This window comes from Gigantopelta aegis, chromosome 12 (genome assembly GCF_016097555.1).
Source record: "Gigantopelta aegis isolate Gae_Host chromosome 12, Gae_host_genome, whole genome shotgun sequence".
Classification (NCBI taxonomy): Eukaryota; Metazoa; Mollusca; class Gastropoda; order Neomphalida; family Peltospiridae; genus Gigantopelta; species Gigantopelta aegis.
In genome coordinates this window covers 41025432-41051400 of record NC_054710.1, presented here as the reverse complement: position 1 = coordinate 41051400, position 25969 = coordinate 41025432, and the positions used below count along the sequence as shown (strand labels likewise).

At 38.8% G+C, this 25969-nt stretch overlaps 1 protein-coding gene across 1 annotated transcript; it reads right to left on the bottom strand.

Annotated features, from left to right (window-relative positions):
- Positions 1–12206: 12206 nt before the first annotated feature.
- On the bottom strand, positions 12207–25588 carry LOC121385738. The gene is made up of 4 exons (XM_041516506.1): positions 25300–25588; positions 16885–17208; positions 15895–16233; positions 12207–13626 (listed from the first exon to the last, which is right to left on the bottom strand). The coding sequence occupies exons 1-4, from the start codon at positions 25430–25432 to the stop codon at positions 13550–13552; spliced, it is 873 nt and encodes a 290-aa protein (XP_041372440.1). The 5' UTR covers positions 25433–25588; the 3' UTR covers positions 12207–13549.
- Positions 25589–25969: the final 381 nt, after the last annotated feature.

Genomic DNA, 25969 nt, shown 5'->3' with positions numbered 1-25969 from the left:
CCATGCCCCCAATCAAATCGTTTTTTTACTGTATTAAATTTTATAAAATCATACATACATAGTGTGGGTTGCCCCTTCCCAAAAATGAAAGAAAGAAAGAAAAAAGAAAAAAAAAAAAAAAAAAAAAAAAAGAAAAAAGAAAGAAAGAAAAAAGAAAGAAAGAAAGAAAGAAAGAAAGAAAGAAAAAGAAGTGGGTTGGCCCCTCCCAGTCTAAAATCCTGGCCATGCCAGTGAATATTAATATGACTATTCTTGCCTCAGAAACGAAAGGGGGAAGGATACAAAGACAACAATACACATACATAGCATTGTCATGAAATAGTATAGCAGGGTTTTCAAAAAGAATTAAAAAATGGTGTCTTAATTGTCCCGACCCCAAGACGAATTACTTATATAATAACACTAGGTGCCTATATTTGAAGAGAGTGGAGTTGCCCTTTTAGCAATTTTGTTAATGGCCAAATATATATATTAATTTGTCTTGGAAAGTATACAGATTATATCGTGAACCACCAGCATACAAAAATTACATCCAAATAATTTAATTAATTAATAATTATGAATTTATAGTATGGTGTGCATATAGAAGATCCCTTGCTACTAATGGAAGCATGTAGTGGGTTTCCTTTCTAAGGCTATATGTCAAAATTACCAAATGATTGACATCCAATAGCCGATGATTAATAAATATATGTGCTCTAGTCGTATCGTTAAACAAAACAAAGTTTAATCTTATATCATTGGGCATATTTCAAAAGTCCTCAACATAAGGTAAAAAAAATTCAAATTAGCAGCTCAAAAAATACTTTGGCTTCAGTAATTTTGTTTAAAAAAACCACAAAAAAAAAAACAACAAACATTCTGTTTAAGCTACTATAAACATTAGGAATACCAGAAACACATGATGTACAAACATTAATATTCTAAGCAAGAACATGTAATTAATATCCAGTTTTAGTCAATAAAAGCCTTGTTAGCAGGCGGAATGTTTAAATGTTTAGTTTGCCCCTTTAAGAGTTATGGCTGTCATTTCTTAATGAAGTATAAAGATGCAGAAAGCGCTTTAAAAGATATACCTAGTGTGGTATAACATGTTCATTAAAATTATACTGATGAAATGTATGATATTTTATTTCCATCCGACACCAAACTATAATTTCCATCCGACACCAAAACTAAAGTGCCTATAGAACACAAAGGGTTAATCAGAGAAGTAAATGAATGAATCTAGATTTCAAACATGTTTTTTGGTTATGCAAACATTAGTTAATTAAAGTTCCCTCATATACTTTTGATATAATGTTGCATTGATTCTGTTTAGTTAGCATCTTTGATTTGTACCAATGTCCGAAACCAAACTATTTAAACTTCACTAAGTCAAAATGTGTTAATTAAGGAATTTGTTGTGCATGGTATTAATGCAGCTCCTTCTGCCTCCTACAAAACTATATTACGTTACCTTCTAATGTGGATGATTTAGTAGGAATACAAGGCCAAATATCAAAATTCCATTCTACATCAAAACTAGTATTTTGAAATATGCCCTATTGCAAAAATAAAATCAAGGTGACCAACAGGTAAACACGCGAGGTTTGAATTTTAATTGACAAACAAACTGTCAGCTATTTTAGCCGACAAAACTTTAAATGCGCTATCTCAAATTTGCCTAATTATACTTTTTGGGATTCTTTTTTCTTGTGATATGTTAATATTATGATCTTTAATTTAATTATATATTGAACCACATGCATATACAAATGAAATTCTAAGTAATTTAATAGAATAGAATAGATGTTTAACGACACCCCAGCACGACAAATACATCGGCTATTGGCTATAAATACGCCAAACTATGGTAAATGCAAAACTTAAGTGATGACTAACATCAATGTAAAAATTCAAGAGTTAAATGAAAACACAGTGTAAAGAACTGTGCCAAAAATATCACAGATAGATATATTAGATCAAAATTTAGAATAAAAGTCAGTATCACGTAAAAATTGTAATAAAAGTCCTGGATGGAATCGAAAGGAATCCATCACATTTCGTTGTCCAAATATATATTTTCAATGTTGTTTGAGATGCATATATTCCACCAAAATGTGACGCACCGTCAGAATACACTGACAGTGTTTATAAATGTATGTTATTGCAAAATACAATAAGTGACCAACGCAATATGGCTTAAGTTGCATTTGTATAATTACAAGGAACTGAGTGCTCTTTTAATGGATAAGTGATGAAGATAGTTTTAATATAATATTTTCCCCAAAATATTATCAAAGAAGAATGGCAACACATCACATTTATTGATAATTTTCAATTAATGATGCAAAGATTATTCGAGCAATCGATTCGTTTGCAGCTATTTATGACAAATAAATGTAAAACTAGTGAAACATCGTACTTGCATCTATAGGAATGGATCTTAAGGAAGATGATTTGAATACAGGCATATATACACACATACGCAGGGATGTATTATTGAAATTTAGAAACTGGTCCCTCGGTAGCAAAACCGTCTCTCTTTTTATTGCCCCCAGAACAATATGGCCATGCCATTTTTATATAGGTATTTTATTGTACCAAACATAGGCCCCTTTCCCAAAGCAAGTGGCACTGAAAATTCCCAATTTGACATGTGAATATTTTTGTAATTATATCTTTAACAATACATCGATTTAGCAATGATCTAAAAATGTCCCAATTATGAATAAATTATTCTTCTGTCCCCAATTCGATCCCGTCGGTGGACCCATTGGGCTATTTCTCAATCCAGCCAGCGCTCCACAACTGGTGTAACAAAGACCGTGGTATGTACTATCCTGTCTGTGGGATGGTACATATAAAAGATCCCTTGCTGCTAATCAAAAATAGTAGCCCACGAAGTGGCGACAGCGGGTTTCCTCTCTCAATATCTGTGTGGACCGTAACCATATGTCTGACGCCATATAACCGTAAATAAAATGTGTTGAGTGAGTCGTTAAATAAAACATTTCCTTCTTTTCCTTCCTTCCAATTCCAGCAGACATAGGACCTTGGTGAATAATGTTGTATAAATCTCTGGCTTACATACTCATGGTGCCATCTCCTTTCCCCTTAAGTAGAAGTCCACTTTTTCCATACGGTGCTCATAAATGACAAATATAAATTACTTAAAATACAAACAACTCTTATGAAATTTGTCACGATTTAATCTGGGTCACATTTCTGCCACAATGTATTCTTTTCCTAGTTGCAATTTAAAGAGAAGAAGCTTCTAAAGTTTTAATTGAAACGTCTACCAACATTATTACATAAGCTCCTCTTTTCCGACCAACGCGCATCAAACGAATCAGAGCAGACGTCAATTGACGGGTTTGCCAACAACACTGAACGACCACAATCGACTGTCGCTCTGATTTAACGCGCCATAGAGGACCACTCAAAACACCGGCAAGGACAGCGAATACGCAATGCTCTGTGATTTAACCCACCGTGCAAGTTGTTAGCTGAAAACATCAAAGTTTGTTCAGTTTGAAAGGGGAGACGGGTGCGCGGGTTAATGGAGTTAACGAGCCGCACACGCCTCATTATAAAGGCATGACACCTGATTTACAAGCGTTTGTGTGTTGCAGGGTTCATAATCGGCAGATGGCAGCACGGTAATGTTACAAGCGAGGCTGTTTCTCCAGCTCAGGCCCTCCTAGGGCTCTACAACCAACAACGTATGCGCGATTTTTGATGCGGCGCGGGCGCGGTATTAAAAAGAAAACATCCGCCTTGCATATCGAAACGTTGCTGTTGATAACCAATCGAATTGTCTTATGAGTCAGGTTTCTGCGTTCCGCATCCCAAATGGGCAAAAAATAAATAAAATACTAAATAAATAAATAAATAAAAGATAGATAGTTAGATAGATAGATATATTTTAATTACGGTTATATGGCGTCAGGCATATGGATAAGGACCACACAGATATTGAGAGAGGAAACCCGCTGTCGCCACTTCATGGGCTACTCTTTCCGATTAGAAGCAAGGGATCTTTTATATGCACCATCCAACAGACAGGATAGCACATACCACGGCCTTTGATATACCCGTCGTGGTGCACTGGCTGTGACGAGAAATAGCCCAATGGGCCCACCGACGGGGATCGATCCGAGACCAACCGCGCATCGAGCGAGCGCTGTACCACTGAGCTACGTCCCTCCCCGAGATATATATATATATATATATATATATATATATATATATATAAATACATATATAGATAGATAGATAGATAGATAGACAACTAGTTTAACGTGTCCATATACCACTAGGGTTTCGAACACACCCACACACTCGGGATGGGGGGGGGGGGGGGGAGGTAGAGTAGGTTAAAAAGAAGAGGAAATTAATATGCGCAAACGAAAAACGGCTCTATGACAGTTACATTTTTATGGAATTGAAGCCATGTTTGACTTCTGGGATAGATAACATAACTATGACAGTTTTTCTCTCTCTTATTTTCTGATCTCCGTCGCGTCACCTTGATTGATCCATTCAGCTGGGGTTTTTTTTCTCGTTCCAACCAAAGTACCATAACTGAAAGTGCATATAAAAGATCCCTAGCTGCATTAGGAAAAATGTGGCGGGTTTCCTCTTATGACTAGGTGTCAGAATTACCAAATGTTTGATGTCCATTTTCTGATGATTAATTAATCAATGTGCTCTAGTGGTGTCGTTAAACAAAACGAACTGTAGTTTTCGTTGTTCAGAGACCGTGATATACGATGTCTTGTTTGTGGGGGATAAAAGGCGTATACGCATATCTTGCTGTTAATGGACAACTTTAAAGAGTTTCTTTTCAAGACTCTTTGTTTGTCAAAATTACCAAATATTTGACATCCAATAACATGTGCGTGTGCAGGGATGGGGTTTCGGAGCTCAAACCACTCTGCTGAATGCGTATTTTATTACTAACAAAAATAAACAATTTCCGCCACAGTTTAGCCTTACCCCTGCACCAAGTTCAGCCAGCAAACGTTTCGCTAACGTTCGTGAACTATTTGACTGGTTCTCAACGTGGCCATTTGGGTTACGGTGAAGCGCACACACCAGTCATGCGAACGTTTTTCCGCTCGGTTTGGCTGAACGCAACCCTGCTTACTTTCTTGCACACGCAACCGATCATCATTTAAATAACGCGCTCTACTGGGATCAACACAAAATAAACATTACTTTTCTGATGGAAGAATCTGGTTGGCTTCAGCACTGCTCTTTAAAGTTTGGGCTCTTGGGATTTTTCTCGTTCCAACCAGTTCACCACAACTGTTCGCCGGCTGTGGCATGTGATTTCCTGTCTGTGGGAAAGTGCATATAAAAGATCCCTTGCTGCATTAGGACAAATGTTGTGGGTTTCCTTTAACAGGAGGGCAAAATTTCAAAGACTGTTTGTCTCCGTTACGGAATTGTTCTGATGAACAATTAATATACATATATAGTTTAACTTTTTTATCTTCTTCGTTTTTATATATTAATGTTTCTAAAGTGGTCGCGTAAAATTTGTTTCTTAGTGCACAGATATACATTTTTAATCAAGTATTCCCCAACCCATTCTGATGACTAATTAGGTAAGAAACCCCCCCGTCAACACCCCCCCCCAGAAAAAAACAAAAACAAAAAAACACACACACAAAAAACAAACAAACAAACAAACAACAAAACAACAACAAAACAAAACCACAAACAACATACACAAACAACACAAAGAAAGCCCCGTCGTCCCTCCACCTCCACCCCTCAAAAAGAAGACAAAAAATAAATAAATAAATAAACAAAACAAAAAACAAAACAAACCGACGATTCATTAGTCTGCAATTCTTAAAATAATAATATAATTATAATTAATAATAAAAAAGGTAAATAAATTGAAAATCCAATAAAGACAAAGGGTGGTGGACGCCACGTAGCCCAGTTGTAAAGCGGTCAGTCTAGGATCGATCCCCGTCGATTAGGTTATTTCTCGTCCCAGCCAGTGCACCACGACTGGTATATCAAAGGTCGTGGTATGTGATATCCTGTCTGTGGGATGGTGCATATAAAGGATCCCTTGCTACTAATGAAAAAAATGTAGCGGGTTTCCTATCTACGACTGTCAAAATTACTATGTGTTAGACATCCAATAGCCGATGATGAATAAATCAATGTGCTCTCGTGGTGTCGTTAAACAAAGCAAACTTTATTTTAACCCAGTGGAAAATCGTTCGCTTGATGCGCGATCAGTATTGGATCGATCCCCGTTGGTGAACACATGGGGCTATTTCTCATTCTAGCCATTGCACCACGACTGGTATATCACACGCCGTGATATGTGCTATCCGCCTGTGGGATGAAGCATACAAAATATCCCTTGCTACTTATGGAAAAAAAATTCTGTAACGGTTTTCCTCTCTACGATTTTATGTCAAAATTACCAAATGTTGACATAAGTAGCCGATGATTATTATTTAATCAGTGTCCTGTTGTGGTTTTGTTAAACAAAATAAACTTTAACTTGTTTAACGTTTCGCAAGCATTACAACAGGTCGGGCGATGGCAGCTACTGGAGAGACCAAACCGTGTAACATCTGGGGAACAGTGTACTCATGGCCCCCACCCCCCACCCCCTCGACCCGTTCACTGCCTCCAACACCTTCGATTAGTGACTACTATTTTTAAAATGGTGATGCGGAATTGTGTCTTTAAGAGAGAGGTTTAAGATTATTAATCTAAATACCTCTTACTTCTTTTGGAACCCAATGATTTTCCGTAATTATAGACCTCCGTCCATCGAGGAATTCCAAAACCCCGAGGATAAACGAATGACGCAAAAGTGTTCGTTATATTCCGGGATTAGCCGCTCTTACACGAGCTGATAACACGAACGGTTTGATGTTTAGTTGTTGAAAGGATTAAAGGAAACTTGACGATTTAAAGGTTATGTGTTATTGAGATTATTAGTTGGTTCTTAAAAGGACATTCCTGAATTTGCTGCATTGTAAGATGTTTCCGACTAATAATATATTTGTATGATTAAACTTACATATTAAATATATTTTCTTGTTTAGAATATCAGTGTCTGTATATTCAATGTGTTTCTGGCCGTCTTAATATTTGTAAGTAGCCCAAACTGGAGATTCCCAGTCTGGAGCTCCACGCGGTAAGACGTGTTTGTTTCGCGTGTGCACACTGCACGTGCTTTCGTGTGCTCGACTTGGGGGTCCTTCATTTCGTTGTTTTTGTCAGCGAAATGAAGTTTTGTACTGGGATGTATGCGGCCATTGGAACTGATTGAACGCTGGAACGCTTCTCGTTTCGACAGCCTGCACCACCAGGTTGGATTCTTTTTTAGCGAGATTCTTTGCCTCCACGTCATTTCTCCGTCTGACTGTCGACTTGGGTTTTTTCGTGACTCGTATGACGGCCATTCTGCAGAACGCCACGGTTGTTCGCGTTTAGTCTCTACATGTCCGAGCCTGTCCTAGCAGCACTGGAAGATTGACCGCCCCACTCTAAGAAGAAATAGGAAGCGGGGTCGGCCCCTACTACTCTTTTTCTAGACTTTACCATCTCGTATCCTCCGGAGTCGGGTCCGTCCGCACCACTATACCGAACCATGACGACTGGACTATACCCTAGTCTGATACTCTCTCTCTCGTTCAGACGGATCCGGCTTCTCAAGATCTGTATTTCAGCACAGCATTACACATTCAACATCTATCGACTGTCAATCTAGGGGTTTTCTTGACGGGATGCAACCCATCTCGTCCCTTTGAGCTGTGCATCCAAACGGCCGTAACGAGCCACTCGCGTGGACATATCGATCGGACTTTAAACTTGTAGATCTGCGTTCAAAATTTTATGTCGAACTTACTTTTTTTTTTTAAATATTATTAAATAGTCCGATCCTCTCTTCTTTCTCTTATTTAATTTTGGATTGTCCTTCTAAAATGCTCCAAATTATATAAATATTCGGCCGAGCAGTCAATCCGTTTTATTCTTGGCTTGTAACTTTTTATTTTTATTTTATTTACTTATTTCTTTATTTATTTTATTTATTTTTATATCAAAATTCTGCCCATTTTCAACCCCCCAAACCCCCCCCCCCCCCCCCCCCCCCCCCCCCCCCGTCCATCTTATCGGAGGTCGGACTCGGGATGGGCGTGTTCGAAACCCTAGTGGTATATGGGCACGTTAAACTAGTTATCATCATCACAAAACTGGATTTTGTCTTCAAATAATTTTGTACGTACAAAAACAAAATACTTTAGGAAATAAAATAAAATTAAACCGAGTACAGATATTCGAACGATCAGAAACACGTTTAATATACAACTACTAATACTGTATGCTGAAAAATATAAATGATACGTAATTGCAATCGTTGAGAGGTCTTTGTTAGTCGATAACATCTTTAAAAATGCAGCAAAATCACAAGCGCAAAATACAAACACTGGTACACTTTTAATGAACTAATTTGTAATTACTGGCACAACCAGAATTGTATACTGGAGTTAGTTTGTGTAGTACCGGGGGAGGGGGGAGGGTAAGGGAGTTACAGGTTAGGACGTCAAGCTGAGGGAATTAAACAGTCTCGACGGATTTAAATTTTTTAAATTTTATTTAACTTTATTTATTTATTTATTTATTTATTTGTTAGACTTTATTTAACTTTATTTATTTATTTATATATTTATTTATTTATTTATTTGTTAGACGACCGAACTTGTAATCCAAGACTGCGTAAACCTACAGCAGCTGAGGGAGACTACCTAGACAACTCTCCAGAAGAAGCTGTGTGGCACAAGAAGTGATCTTCAAGAACAGTATCGTTCATAGTCACTGCTGAAAAGAAGAAGATTTATTTATTTATTCATTTATTTTATTTATTTATCTTATTTATTTAGTTAGTTATTTTGTATTTATTTATTTATTATCTATTTTCGATTGGGGCAGAGACCAATAATTATTTAGCAAACGAGACATATGATGTGATGTAATATATGATATATTGTGAGATGAGATGAGATGATAAGATAGGATAGGATAGGATAGGATAGAATATGATAGGGCAGGACAGGACAGGACAGGACAGGACATGGTAGGGTAGGGTAGGGTAGGGTAGGGTAGGGTAGGGTAGGGTAGGGTAGGGTAGGGTAGGGCAGGGCAGGGCAGGATAGGGCAGGGCAGGGCAGGGCAGGGCAGGGCAGGGCAGGGCAGGGCAGGGCAGGGTATATGATATGATATGATATATGATATATGATATGATATGATATATGATATGATATGATATGATATGATACACTGATCCCCCTGCTTTTGCGGTTGCTTTTTTTTTGGGGGGAGTGGGGGGTGTGTTCGAGAATAAGATTTATTATTTTGATTTGAATGGCAGAAATAAATATCGTAATAGTCCATTACAAGATTTACAATGATCGAAAGAGTTATGTCATATATATATGCAACGATATTGTTAAACACTGTGTTCTAAAAGTAAGGATTTGATTAAAGTAACTTTTCAAATGTTGGGGCATAGTCCCCAATATCACACACCGTCTCCCACTCCTGACCCCCACCCCCATCTCCTCAGTTCAAATAACCTGTGGGGAGCGATGTAACGTGGTATGTGCTATCCTGTCTATGGGATGGTGCATACAAAATATTCCTTGCAGCTAATAGAAAAGACTGGCAACAGCGGGTTTCCTCTCTCATTATTTGTGTCGTTCTTAATCATATGTCCGACACCATACAACCGTAAATAAAATGTATTGAGTGCATTATAAAAAGGTTTTGAAAATTGAGTAATTAATCATCGGCTATTGGATGTCAAGCATTTGGTATTTCTGACTCAAGGGAAATCCGCTACATTTTTCTTAATGCAGCTAGGGATCTTTTGTATGGACATACCACGGTCTTTGACCAGTTGTGGGTATACACGTATGGATATTAGCTACCAGAAAGTACATTTAATATATATCTATAGTTTTTGATCCAGCCAGTGCAGCACGAATGGTATATAAAAGGCCGTTGTAGGTGCTATACTGTCTGTGTAACGGTGTAGTTTTTGATCCAGCCAGTGCACCACGAATGGTATATAAAAGGCCGTTGTAGGTGCTATACTGTCTGTGTAACGGTGTAGTTTTTGATCCAGCCAGTGCACCACGAATGGTATATAAAAGGCCGTTGTAGGTGCTATACTGTCTGTGTAACGGTGTAGTTTTTGATCCAGCCAGTGCACCACGAATGGTATATAAAAGGCCGTTGTAGGTGCTATACTGTCTGTGTAACGGTGTAGTTTTTGATCCAGCCAGTGCACCACGAATGGTATATAAAAGGCCGTTGTAGGTGCTATACTGTCTGTGTAACGGTGTAGTTTTTGATCCAGCCAGTGCACCACGAATGGTATATAAAAGGCCGTTGTAGGTGCTATACTGTCTGTGTAACGGTGTAGTTTTTGATACAGCCAGTGCACCACGAATGGTATATAAAAGGCCGTTGTAGGTGCTATACTGTCTGTGTAACGGTGTAGTTTTTGATCCAGCCAGTGCACCACGAATGGTATATAAAAGGCCGTTGTAGGTGCTATACTGTCTGTGTAACGGTGTAGTTTTTGATACAGCCAGTGCACCACGAATGGTATATAAAAGGCCGTTGTAGGTGCTATACTGTCTGTGTAACGGTGTAGTTTTTGATCCAGCCAGTGCACCACGAATGGTATATAAAAGGCCGTTGTAGGTGCTATACTGTCTGTGTAACGGTGTAGTTTTTGATCCAGCCAGTGCAACACGAATGGTATATAAAAGGCCGCTGTAGGTGCAATACTGTCTGTGTAACGGTGTAGTTTTTGATCCAGCCAATGCACCACGAATGGTATATAAAAGGCCGCTGTAGGTGCTATACTGTCTGTGTAACGGTGTAGTTTTTGATCCAGCCAGTGCACCACGAATGGTATATAAAAGGCCGTTGTAGGTGCTATACTGTCTGTGTAACGGTGTAGTTTTTGATCCAGCCAGTGCACCACGAATGGTATATAAAAGGCCGTTGTAGGTGCTATACTGTCTGTGTAACGGTGTAGTTTTTGATCCAGCCAGTGCACCACGAATGGTATATAAAAGGCCGTTGTAGGTGCTATACTGTCTGTGTAACGGTGTAGTTTTGATCCAGCCAGTGCACCACGAATGGTATATAAAAGGCCGTTGTAGGTGCTATACTGTCTGTGTAACGGTGTAGTTTTTGATCCAGCCAGTGCACCACGAATGGTATATAAAAGGCCGTTGTAGGTGCTATACTGTCTGTGTAACGGTGTAGTAGTTTTTGATACAGCCAGTGCACCACGAATGGTATATAAAAGGCCGTTGTAGGTGCTATACTGTCTGTGTAACGGTGTAGTTTTTGATCCAGCCAGTGCACCACGAATGGTATATAAAAGGCCGTTGTAGGTGCTATACTGTCTGTGTAACGGTGTAGTTTTTGATCCAGCCAGTGCAACACGAATGGTATATAAAAGGCCGCTGTAGGTGCAATACTGTCTGTGTAACGGTGTAGTTTTTGATCCAGCCAATGCACCACGAATGGTATATAAAAGGCCGCTGTAGGTGCTATACTGTCTGTGTAACGGTGTAGTTTTTGATCCAGCCAGTGCACCACGAATGGTATATAAAAGGCCGTTGTAGGTGCTATACTGTCTGTGTAACGGTGTAGTTTTTGATCCAGCCAGTGCACCACGAATGGTATATAAAAGGCCGTTGTAGGTGCTATAATGTCTGTGTAACGGTGTAGTTTTTGATCCAGCCAGTGCAACACGAATGGTATATAAAAGGCCGTTGTAGGTGCTATAATGTCTGTGTAACGGTGTAGTTTCTGAAAATGTTCTGATTAAACTAACGGGCGGGACGTAGCCCAGTGGTACGGCGCTCGCTCGATACGCGATCGGTGTCGGATCGATCCCCGTCGGTGGGCCCATTGGGCTATTTCTTGTTCCAGGTAGTGCACCACAACTGGTATATCAAAGGCCGTGGTATGTACTACCCTGTCTGTGAGATGGTGCATATAAAAGATCCCTTTGTGCTACTCGAAAAGCGTAGCCCATTAAGTGACGACAGCAGGTCTCCTCTCTCAATATCTGTGTGGTCCTTAACCATATGTCTGACGCCATATAACCGTAAATAAAATGTGTTGAGTGCGTCGTTAAATAAAACATTTCTTTCTTTTTGATTAAACTATTACGAGGTACTAAACTGCTTATATTTCACGTACAAATATGAAGTCGTGTTAAATACGAGCCTAGTTTTAAAACAACCTCAGTCTGGTAGGGCTTTTTGTTATCGCAACACATACGCACACACGCACGCACACGCGCGCGCGCGCGCACACACACACACACACACACACATGTACACTCAGTGTCTCTTATCTCTGTCTTTCGTTGTCTGTCTGTCTGTCTGTCTTTTCCTGTCGCTTTCGTTTTTTTCGTTTTAAAAAACAGCCCATCACACTAAACACTTAAAGAAAGATGAGACCGCATTAAAAAAAAAAAAATCAAAAAAAAAAAAAAAAAATCAAAATCAATACATAACTACATAAATAAAAGATTACTGTCCACAAATGAATAAAACCAAACCAAGAAAATAGAACAACATTTCACTTGTGTATATTTTAATAAATAATATTAAATATCTGAATAATACATTAGTCGATTTAAGAAAATCTTCGTTTGTTTCTAAATGTGTATAATAATTTACAATAGTTACAATGGTAACAAAGTCATCTTTAAAAATCTACACCACATAATACTGATTAGAATAGCATAACTATGGATACATTGGCAATATTTTATGATAGTTCTTTATTCTGAAGCAGTTATATGTGAAAAAGCCAATTCAAGTCTGATATTCACAGTAATAAATTTAATAAAATTAAGCGAAAATAAAATATGTAATTTAATATTACAGTAACTATTATTTATTATTATTCAAATGTCATTTGCTTTAGAATTAAAAAAGGGGGCCAACATTCGTTTTACGATAACAGAAAACCAGTTTTAATTTATATAACACGAATCACTGATGTTCATTGTCGAATCTGTACATTCATATAAATACGTTTTTCGAATTTGTATATTCATCTGAATAATAAACACATAAAGTGACAACAGAGAACATATTGAAACATATCATTATGTTTATGCAAATTGTAAAAGGTCAAGTGTCTAAAACTGACAATTATGAGAACATTTAGGGTGGGTTTTTTTTCTTCATTATTACAATTATGCAAATAAATAATACATGTATAAATATCTGAAATAGGCAATGAATAAAACATTTTAATGTCATAATTATAATTAATCAAATTAAAAATACCAAAATGCATGGAATATGCCAATAGTGAACCGATTTCTACGACATTGTTGCAGTTATAAAACATAAATCAATTCAAACGCCTGAAAGTCGGCTACGATAGTGAAATATTTGTTAACAAACTGAAAGATCATGTTTGTTTCTTGGGTCAGTGTGCTGTTATTGTTTTCTTCATACTGTTGTACTCGCTACTCCAGAAACAGTACTAGTGTGACGATTCCAAGAGTCATCGAATAGAATTCCTTTGTATGTATTCCCCCGCTTTCTGAAAAAAACCGACAATAATAAATAAATAAATACATAAGTAAATAAGTAAGTAAGTACGTAAGTCTATCTATCTATCTATCTATATATCTATCTATCTGTCTATCTCTCTTTCTGTCTGTCTATCTATCTATCTGTCTATCTATCTATCTGGGGCGGAACGTAGCTCAGCGGTACAGCGTTTGCATGATGCGCGATCGATCCAGTGCTCCATAAGCTTATGGGGGCTGGACGTAGCCCAGTGTTAAAGCGCTCGCCTGATGCGCGGTCGGTCTGGGATCGATCCACGTCGGTGGGCCCATTGGATTATTTCTCGTTTCAGCCAATGCACCACAACTGGTATATCAAACGCCGTGGTATGTGCTATCATGTCTGTGGGATGGTGCATATAAAAGATAACTTGCTCCTTATATAAGCTTACATATACACACAAACACACACACACACACACACACACACACACACACACACACACACATGCATGTGTGTGTGCCTGTGCATGTGCGGTTGTGTGTACACACATACATACATAGATACATGCATGCATGTATGCATGCATACATACATACAAACATACATACATACATACATACGCACATACACTTATACACACACACACACAAATACACACATACATGCATACACCCATTTCTGTCTTGTGCACGCGTAAATTTGTTTAAAAGCATGCTTGAGGATGGCAGTCATCCTGTAGGGGTGATGTATCTTCCTGGGATGCGGCAATCTAGCTATAGACAAAAGCATGGCAGTGCTCCATGATGACAGTCACGACCACATAAACTCATCCATTTAACTCTGCTTTGTGCAGAGATACGACTTTTTATTTCACTAACTGTTTTGTCATTACGTTTTTTAGTCAGTGCAATGTGATTCCGGCTAAATAAATATATATATATATATATATATATATATATATATATATATATATATATATATATATATATATATGTGTTTTATGAATTTATTTGAAAATTTTTACTTATTAAGAATACATAGTTATTACATTCCTACGTGTCACGGGGATCCTATAATACCCGTAACTGAATGAAACACGATTGTTCCAAATATCTCTCCTAACTGTATATCTATTAGATCTCTCTGTAACAGGCAGTTATACCCGCGTGGCTCGTCTAGGTATGATCAGAGATAAGAGCTTATATAAAGTATATATAATATAGCACGTTTAGTTCACTAGAAAACACAACAAAAACACAATACACTTTGGAATCTGTATTAACCTACGCTGGCAAATGTACAGCCGCAGTAGTTAATTAACAACAACCAATAATAACAACCCAGAACTGATCACTTAATTAGTTAATCTCTAGGTGTCTAGTTTACACAATATGCTAATCACTTCACCGTGGCACAACACCCACATGTGTGATAATTGAGAAACGCTTCAAGGAGAACTTAATTAATAAAGGAATTACAACTCTATTCCTAACTGGTTAATTTTTAATTAACCCTTACTACTCGTTCAATAACGTGTGATAATTGAGAACGCTTCCAGGGGAACTTAATTAATAAAGGAATTACAACTCTATTCCTAACTGGTTAATTTTTAATTAACCCTTACTACTCATTCAGTAACCTTGTAACACAGAATTAATACTGGTACCTATCACAATAAAGACAATAACCTACAGTTTACCTAGGTCCTCTAGGATGACTGGCTAAGCTTTAATAATTACTTAGACAGTGAGCCTACAGTGTACTGCGTCAGATGACCGGCAGCACCGTCTAAATAATATTGGTATAATACAGTATTAAAATATTAAAAGTCACATCAATCACATCAAGGTTATACACAGAGCAGAAAATATATAATTACCAGTCCGGACGGACTAACGTTCCCCCTGGAAGCCTTCCTATGTTTCTCCCCGATATCTCTAAAACCCTATTTATTATAAAATCCCAGACTGGTCCGGAGACAGCACGCGGAACCGAATCTTATGATGTGTATATTTCCACAGTAACCAAGCGGTATTTTCAGTTCGCTAGAGATTCCATGGTCGCGCGGGGGTATTACGTAACTACTGGCCACATGGCCTCCGCATCTAGGCTGGGTGTGTATTGGAAAGTACAGCTCGACGACCGTCGCGCAGAGGTATTACGTAACAAGGTCCACCTGGGCTTAAGTGCATATTGAGACTGCACACGGCCCTCTAAAACAATTAATATCGCCACAGGCGAAAACAAATTAAGAGCATGTTCTGTCACACTACGCCTACAATATATATTATCTTACCCTTGGGAGCCTGAGCGTGGACAGAAATGCGGCAATTACCAGCGTACTGCACATCTCCGTTGACGAGACATCGAAGCATGCGGCCATTGTCGTCTGATAGCACACTGTGAGATAGAGTGGTCGCCCCTGTATTTTCGCAATCTGTGCTTACGACCGAGTCGTCAGTGATTCTGTCCGAGTGAGGGTATCGTTGCCAGGTGTCGCCGTTCTTCCACTGCCATGACCAGGGCTTAGTTAGATGTGTTGAGCCGAGATTTCCCGAACATTTCAGTTCCACGCCGTCTCCTGGGTTCAGGATTGCGTCTGGTTTCTGAGTGACCCGGATGTCATGTGGATTTGCTAAATAAGACAAGAAAACATGTTGTGGCTTACATTTCGTTTTTTTATAATGATTATATGTATATGCAAAAGGGATGGGGACAAGTTAACCAACTTACGAGGCCCTGTCCTAATTACAAACATTAAATTGTACAGCAATGGCGACTGCGATGTTCAGTAAATAAAATCAATCAGTCAGTCAATCAAGCAATCAAATCTTTGTGAGAAACGACTGAATACACTGAACGAAGAGAAAGAAAATCCAAATAAAAGTTTGTTTTTATCTCAATAGGTGTGCAGACTGAGCTTCATATAGGTGGGTGTCTCTAGTGGCAACTACCTTATATGTTCCGACTATCTCACAGATGAAAATTATTCAGATTTTTGTATTGAACAAGTCAAACAGCTGAGCAAAATGATGTACACGTTCTGGACAAAAGCATGGAATTTCGTCCACATAGCCGTTGTAGCAACTAAACCAGCAAAAAGCAAATATTTACCTTTCTGTCTCACAAGAAGAGAGCTGTAATTCTACTAAAAAGGGAGCAGGTCAACTCGCTCGAAAACTAATACGTTTGCGGAGGCATTATATGGTGCCAACTTCTGAAGACTAGCTCCTTTGAACGTTTACACTGAACTAGTTTTAGCTGAGTTATTCTTAGCAACACTTACACGTTAAGCACACTCTAACTTCTGCCGAGTATGCGTCATCATTGCTGACGACGCAACGGAACTTTCGTCCATTATCGGAAGTAGTGACAGTGTGTAATAGAGTAGTCGCCCCTGTATTAGTACATGTGTCCGTGTCAACCGGGTCGTCTGTGATAGCACCGTCATCCGGGTAACGAGTCCAGACATTGTCTGCCGTCCATTCCCAGCTCCAGGGATTCTGGATGTGTGGATTGCCAACATTTGCTGTACATCGTAACGTCACACTGGAACTCGGACTAATCGGTCCGCCGGGGACTGCAGTAAGCTGTACATTACTAGGCTGAGCTAAAGGATAAAACGATAATATTACGTATGAGGTTTCTACCCCGTATCTCTTTCTTTCTGTGCCTCTCTCTCTCTGTCTGTCTAGCCCCCCCCCCCCCCCCCCCCCCCCGATCGGGAGCTTGAGTAAGCTGTACATTACTAGGCTAAGCTTAAAGCATTAAAAAAAATAGAGCGATGGTTTAAAAACGGCTTCTTTGGTTTTGTGGTTAAGTCATCGGACATAAGGCTGATAGGTACTGGGTTCGCAGTCCGGTACCGACTCCTTCCCAGAGCGAATTTTAACTACTCAATGGGTAGGTGTAATACCATTACACCGTTTTCATTCTTACTAATCACTAACAACTAACCCACTGTCCTCGACTCACAGCCCAAATGGCTGAGGTATGTGTCCAGGACAGCGTGCTTCAACCTTAATTAGATATAAGCACGAAACTAGGCTAAAATTAATCAATATGGTTCAAAATATGTTTTATTATTATTATTATTATTATTGATGATGATGATGATGATGATGATGATGATGATGATGATGAGGGAATAAAAAGTAAATTGTTTAAAAAAGGAAGAAAACTTCTTAAATGCACAGAATCTAGCATCATCAAACAAAATAACCAATGAATGAACGCGCTACAACCTACTACCAATACAGTTGATACTACTGCAACAACTGAAGTGATACCACTGATTATTACCTTTCAGATACATTTCATGCATTTTGATTGGTCAGTACTCTTGTATATCACAAGCTACACCATGTCATTTGCGGGAAAAATACAGGATTGCGCGGCAACTACAGAAGGCCGATTGGCCGGGGTGTACGAACTGTGACGTGATTTGACTCAACTGAGGTCTGTCCGAAAAATACAAACTGCTAGTGAGCTGAGACCGACGGATTTTTCTCCAATCATGCCTCACTGATTAAATTTGTTAAAAGTACTTGAATACATTATTGCAGAGTCTGGAATACCACAACTCGGTGAAAATTTATTTTTACTGTTTTATTGAAGATTCTTTGAGCACGTTTTGGTGAAATACGGGCTAGATTGTAGAATGCTGTTTTTTTTCCGCATACTAAAACATAAAGCTAATGCTAAAAATATACTAGTATGGCATTGCATATAATCAGTTACTGTTTTAGAACGCTATGTAAGTGGGTGGTAATTACCACGAATATATTTTAAGTAATAACTTGACATGCTTGTTTACAGGTTCTGCAAATTAGTACAACACGACAAATATTTTTGTTACAACATAATCATAAACGTTTAAAACACGCAAGATAATAACGCGCTAAGAGTTGTCTCCCTTTACGACACAAGGTTTGAACTGGTTTCAGGGTGCAACCACTCGGAGTCCTTGTTAACATTTTTAATACCCAAACAGCTAACAAAAAATCAGTAAATACATGCATAGTTATTTGTAAAAAAAAAAAAAACGCAATACATTTTGAGGAATTTGACGTTATGTTATGTTGTGTTGTGTTGTGTTGTGTTGTGTTGTGTTGTGTTGTGTTGTGTTGTGTTGTGTTGTGTTGTGTTGTGTTGTGTTGTGTTGTGTTGTGTTGTGTTATTATACTCAAACTTAAAGGTTTGACTGTTAGTCTAACCTTAGTTTAATTATAAAACAACGATCTAAATTGTAATAAATTCGTCGGGCGTTTTTCTAACAGGGCGTATAGGATTGTATACCCCTCCAATATACAAATTTTGGAGGGAGGTACAATCCCGTACGACCTGTCAAAAAACCGCGTAACTAATATTCGACTACTGATGATGCTCCTGCTGCCTTTCGTAACAAACTTACACTAAATGCAAACTGTAACATTTGCAGAATAATCTGTGGTTCCGTTGACGATACATCGGAACTTCCGGTCGTTATCGGAAGTAGTGACCGTGTGTAAAAGAGTAGTCGCCCCTGTATTGGTACATGTGTCCTTGTCAACCGAGTCGTCTGTGATAGCACCGTCATCCGGGTAAGTGGTCCAGACATTGTTCTCCGTCCATTCCCAGCTCCAGGGATTCTGGATAGTGTGGATTGCCAACATTTGCTGTACATCGTAACGTCACAGTGGAACCCGGACCAATCGGTCCGCCGGGGACTGCAGTAAGCTGTACATTACTAGGCTGAGCTAAATAAACAGGAAGGAAGAAAGGGAGGACAATATTGTATTTAACGAATCACTCAACACATTTTTATTTACGGTTATATAGCGTCGGACATGTGATTAAAGACCACATATATATTGAGAGAGGAAACCTGCTGTCGCCACGTCATGGGCTACTCTTTTCGAATACCAGCAAGGGATCTGTTATGTGCACCATCCCACAGACTGGAACGAGAAATAGCCCATGTGGTCCTTAACCATATGTCCGACGCCATATAACCGTAAATAAAATGTTTCCTCTCTTCCATCCCTTTATAACACCACACACACACACCTCTCTCTCCCCCTCCCTCACCGTCCCCCACTCTCTCTCCTCTCTCTCTCGTTCTCTCTCTCTCTAGTCTCGCGCTCCAATCTCTCTCTTGTCCTCCCGTCTCTCTCTCTCTCTCTCGTCTCTCTTCTCTCTCTCTTCTCTCTCTCTCTCCTCTCCTCTCTCTCTCTTCTCTCTCTCCTCTCTCCTCTCGCTCTCCGCCCTCGCGTCCTCTTCTCTCTCTCCTCCCTCACGCCCTCTCCCTCTCCCTCTCTCTCTCTCTCTCTTCTCTCTCCCTCTCTAAGCCTCTCTTCTCTCTCTCTCTCTCCTCTCTCCTCTCTCCCTCTCGCTCTCTCCCTCTCTCTCCCCTCTCTCTCTTTCGCTCCTCCCCCCCCCTTCTCGGTTTCGATGCATGTGCGTATGTATGAGAGTGTTTGTGTGTATATGTGCATGTCTGTTTATGGGTTCATGTGTATATGTAATTGTATATTTGTATGTTTCTCTGTGTCTGAGGTTTTGCATATGTGTTTATTTAATAATGTATGTATGTGTGTTAGTGTCTCTGAATATATGTATATAAATATTCATGTAATATAACAGGTAATATAACAAGTACAAAAATAAGAACACTGCCAAGTAGATAAAACACGCATCCTCACCACAAGATATAGCAGAACTGAACGAAACAAACGTATGAACGAACGAATATATGAGTGAATAAATGAACGTCCAAAAAAGAATAATTGTTTTTAAATTGTTTCTCATTTCACAAGGACAGTCACACGAACACAAACTGCCAGAACCACACCTGCTGTTGTTACCATTACTACTGTTTGTTCTACTACTATTACTATTACTACTACAACCACTACCACCACTAAAAATGCTATTACTACTGCTTGTTCTACTACTATTACTATTATTACCACCACCACCACCACTACCACCATTAATACAGTTTGTTCATCAACTACTACTATTATTACTACGGCCATCACCACCAATACTATTTCCACACTTTGTTCTACTACAATTAATATTATTACTACCACCACCACCAACAACACTATCACTACTGCTTGTTCTACTACTATTACTATTATTACCACCACCACCACCACTACTACCATTAATACAGTTTGTTCTTCAACTACTACTATTATTACTACGGCCATCACCACCAATACTATTTCCACACTTTGTTCTACTGCTATTACTATTATTACTACCACCACCACCAACAACACTATCACTACTGCTTGTTCTACTACTATTACTATTATTACTACCACCACCACCACTATTACTACTGCTTGTTCCACTACTATTACTATTTTTACCACCACCACCACCACCACTATTACTACTGCTTGTTCTACTACTATTACTACTATTACCACCACCACCAACACTATTACTACTGCTTATTCTACTACTATTACTATTATTACCACCACCACCACCACTATTTATACTGCTTGGTCTACTACTATTACTACCACCACCACCACTATTACTACTGCTTGTTCTACTACTATTACTATTACTATTACCACCACCACCACTATTGCTACTGATTGGTCTACTACTATTACTATTATTATCACCACCACCACCACCATTTCGGCAGCTTGTTCTACTGCTATTACTATTATTACCACCACCACCACTATTACTACTGCTTGTTCTACTACTGTTACTATTATTACTACCACCACCACTATTACTACTGCTTGTTCTACTACTATTGCTATTATTACCACCACCACGACCACTATTACTACTGCTTGTTCTACTACTGTTACTATTATTACTACCACCACCACTATTACTACTGATTGTTCTACTACTATTACTATTGTTACCAACACCACTATTACTACATCTTGTTCTACTACTATTACTATTACTATTACCACCACCACCACTATTGCTACTGATTGGTCTACTACTATTACTATTATTATCACCACCACCACCATTTCGGCAGCTTGTTCTACTACTATTACTATTATTACTACCACCACCACTATTACTACTGCTTGTTCTACTACTATTACTATTGTTACCAACACCTCTATTACTACAGCTTGTTCTACTACTATTACTATTATTATTACCACCACCACCACTATTGCTACTGATTGGTCTACTACTATTACTATTATTATCACCACCACCACCATTTCGGCAGCTTGTTCTACTACTATTACTATTATTACTACCACCACCACTATTAGCTACTGTACTTGGTCTACTACAACTTACTATTTTTACTACCCACCACTATCACTACTGATTGTTCTACTACTATTATTACGCCCATCACCATCTATTACTTATACTGTTTGTTCTACTACCATTACTATTATTACTACCACCACCACCAACACTATCACTACTGCTTGTTCTACTACTGTTACTATTATTACCACCACCACCACCACTACCACTACTGCTTGTTCTACTACTATTACTATTATTACCACCATACCAGCCCACCACTATTACTACTGCTTGTTCTACTACTATTACTACCTACCACAACCACGCACCACTATGTGCTACCTGATTGGTACTACTACTATTACTAGTATTACAGCCACCCCCACTATTTACTACTGGGGCCTTGTTCTAACTACTATTACTAGTATTGCCACCACCCACCACCACCACTATTACTATCTACTGCTGCTTGTTCTACTACTAGTACTAGTTATTGCACCACCACCACCACCATTATTAGTATGTGCTTGTTCCACTAACAATTACAATTATTACCATCACCACATATTGACTACTGATTGTTCTACTACTATTACTATTGTTACCGAACACCACCACCACCACCACTATTACTACAGCTTGTTCTACTACTATTACTATTATTATTATTAACCACCGACACCACCACCCACTATTACTACCGCTTGTTCTACTGTACATTACTACCACCACCACTATTACTACAGTACAGCTTGTTTCTACTACGACTATTACTACCACCACCATTAATACTGCTTGTTCCTCTATACTATTACTACCACCCACCACCAAACGCCTATTACTACTGCTTTTGTTCTACGGACTTATTAACTATTATTACTACTACTACCACCCCTCCACCACCACTATTACTATCTGATTGTTCTACTACTATTACTATTATTACTACCCAACGGACCACCATCACCAACTATTACTACTGGCTTGTTCTACTAACTATTACATATTACGCTACCTACCACCTGAAGCCACCTACTATTAATACTTGCTTGTTCTACTACTACTATTACTACCACCACCACCACCGCTATTACTCACTAGCTATTGTTCTAACTACTATTACTTACCATAACCACCACCACTATTACTACTGCTATGTTCTACTACTATTACTATCACCACCACCACCACCACTATTACATTACTGTACTGCTTGTCTTCTACTACATTACTATTATTACTTACCACCACCCCACTATTAATACTGCTTGTTCACTACTATTACTACCAGCCACCACCATCACCACTATTTACTATTGCTTGTTCTACTACTATTACTATTATTACTACCACCACCACTATTAATACTGCTTGTTCTACTACTATTACTACCACCACCATCACCACTATTACTATTGCTTGTTCTACTACTATTACTAATATTACCCCCACCACCACCACCACCACTATTATTACTGCTTGTTCTACTACTATTACTATTATTACTACCACCACCACTATTAATACTGCTTGTTCTACTACTATTACTACCACCACAACTCACCACCGTCTATTACTACTGCTGTTCTACTACTAGTACTATTACTACCACCCACCAACTATTACCTAACTGCTTGTTCTACTACTATTACTACCACCACCACCACCACTATTACTACTGCTTGTTCTACTACTATTACTATTATTACTACCACCACCACTATTACTACTGCTTGTTCTACTACTATTACTACCACCACCACTATTAATACTGCTTGTTCTACTACTATTACTACCACCACCACTATTACTACTGCTTGTTCTACTACTATTACTACCACCACCACCACCACCACTATTACTACTGCTTGTTCTACTACTATTACTATTATTACTACCACCACCACTATTACTACTGCTTGTTCTACTACTATTACTACCACCACCACTATTAATACTGCTTGTTCTACTACTATTACTACCACCACCACTATTACTACTGCTTGTTCTACTACTATTACTACCACCACCACCACCACCACTATTACTACTGCTTGTTCTACTACTATTACTATTATTACTACCACCACCACTATTACTACTGCTTGTTCTACTACTATTACTACCACCACCACTATTAATACTGCTTGTTCTACTACTATTACTACCACCACCACTATTAATACTGCTTGTTCTACTACTATTACTACCACCACCACTATTACTACTGCTTGTTCTACTACTATTACTACCACCACCACCACCACTATTACTACTGCTTGTTCTACTACTATTACTATTATTACTACCACCACCACTATTACTACTGCTTGTTCTACTACTATTACTATTATTACTACCACCACCACTATTAATACTGCTTGTTCTACTACTATTACTATTATTACCACCGCCACCACCACTATTACTACTGCTTGTTCTACTACTATTACTATTATTACTACCACCACCACTATTACTACTGCTTGGTCTACTACTATTACTATTATTACTACCACCACCACTATTACTACTGCTTGGTCTACTACTATTACTATTATTACTACCACCACCACTATTACTACTGCTTGTTCTACTTCTATTACTATTATTACCACCGCCACCACCACTATTAATACTGCTTGTTCTACTACTATTACTATTATTACTACCACCACCACTATTAATACTGCTTGTTCTACTACTATTACTATTATTACTACCACCACCACTATTACTACTGCTTGTTCTACTACTATTACTATTATTACTACCACCACCACTATTACTACTGCTTGTTCTACTACTATTACTACCACAACCACCACCACTATTGCTACTGATTGGTCTACTACTATTACTAGTATTACCACCACCACTATTACTGCTGCTTGTTCTACTACTATTACTAGTATTGCCACCACCACCACCAACACCATTATTAGTAGTGCTTGTTCTACTACTATTACCACCACCACCACTATTACTACTGCTTGTCCTACTACTATTACTATTATTACTACCACCACCACTATTACTACTGCTTGTTCTACTACTATTACTATTATTACTACCACCACCACTATTACTACTGCTTGTTCTACTACTATTACTATTATTACTACCACCACCACTATTACTACTGCTTGTTCTACTACTATTACTACCACAACCACCACCACTATTGCTACTGATTGGTCTACTACTATTACTAGTATTACCACCACCACCATTACTGCTGCTTGTTCTACTACTATTACTAGTATTGCCACCACCACCACCACCACTATTACTACTGCTTGTCCTACTACTATTACTATTATTATTACTACTACAACGAACATCACCACCGATACCGCTACTGATTTGCTACTACTACTACTACTACTACTACTACTACTATTACAACTGATTTAAGATGATAATGGCGATGATGATGACGATGACTTACACTGAATACAGACAGTAATTTCTGTGGAGTAAGCTGGGTTCGCGTTGACAAGACACCGGAACTTCCGTTCGTTATCGGAAGTGGTCACACTGTGTGATAGAGTAGTCGCCCCTTTGTTGGTACAATTTTCCATGTTAATGGGATGGTCTGTGATAGCCCCGTCATGCGGGTAACGGATCCAGGCATTGTTATCTCTCCACTCCCAGCTCCAGGGTTGTGAGTCATAGGGAGTGCCAATATTTGCTGTGCTGTGTAAACTCACAGTGGAACCCGGACTAATCGGTCCACTGGGATTTTGAGTAACTTGTACATTACTAGGGTCAGCTAAAAGGGAAACATGCATTACACTTACTATTGTATGTATGTAAAAGAATGTGGCTCATTGTACAAACGTAATATACAGCAACACAACAGAAAGAAACAAGTTGCCGAGAGAGAGAGAGAGAGAGAGAGAGAGAGAGAGAGAGAGAGAGAGAGAGAGAGAGAGAGAGAGAGAGAGAGAGAGAGAGAGAGAGAGAGATTGAGAGAGTGAGAGAGAGAGAGAGGGAGAGAGAGAGAGAGAGAGAGAGAGAGAGAGAGAGAGAGGGAGAGAGAGAAGAGAGAGAGAGAGAGAGAGATATTCTATGCGGGTCGGAGAGAGATCTCCTGAGATGCGGGGGGGGGAGAGAGA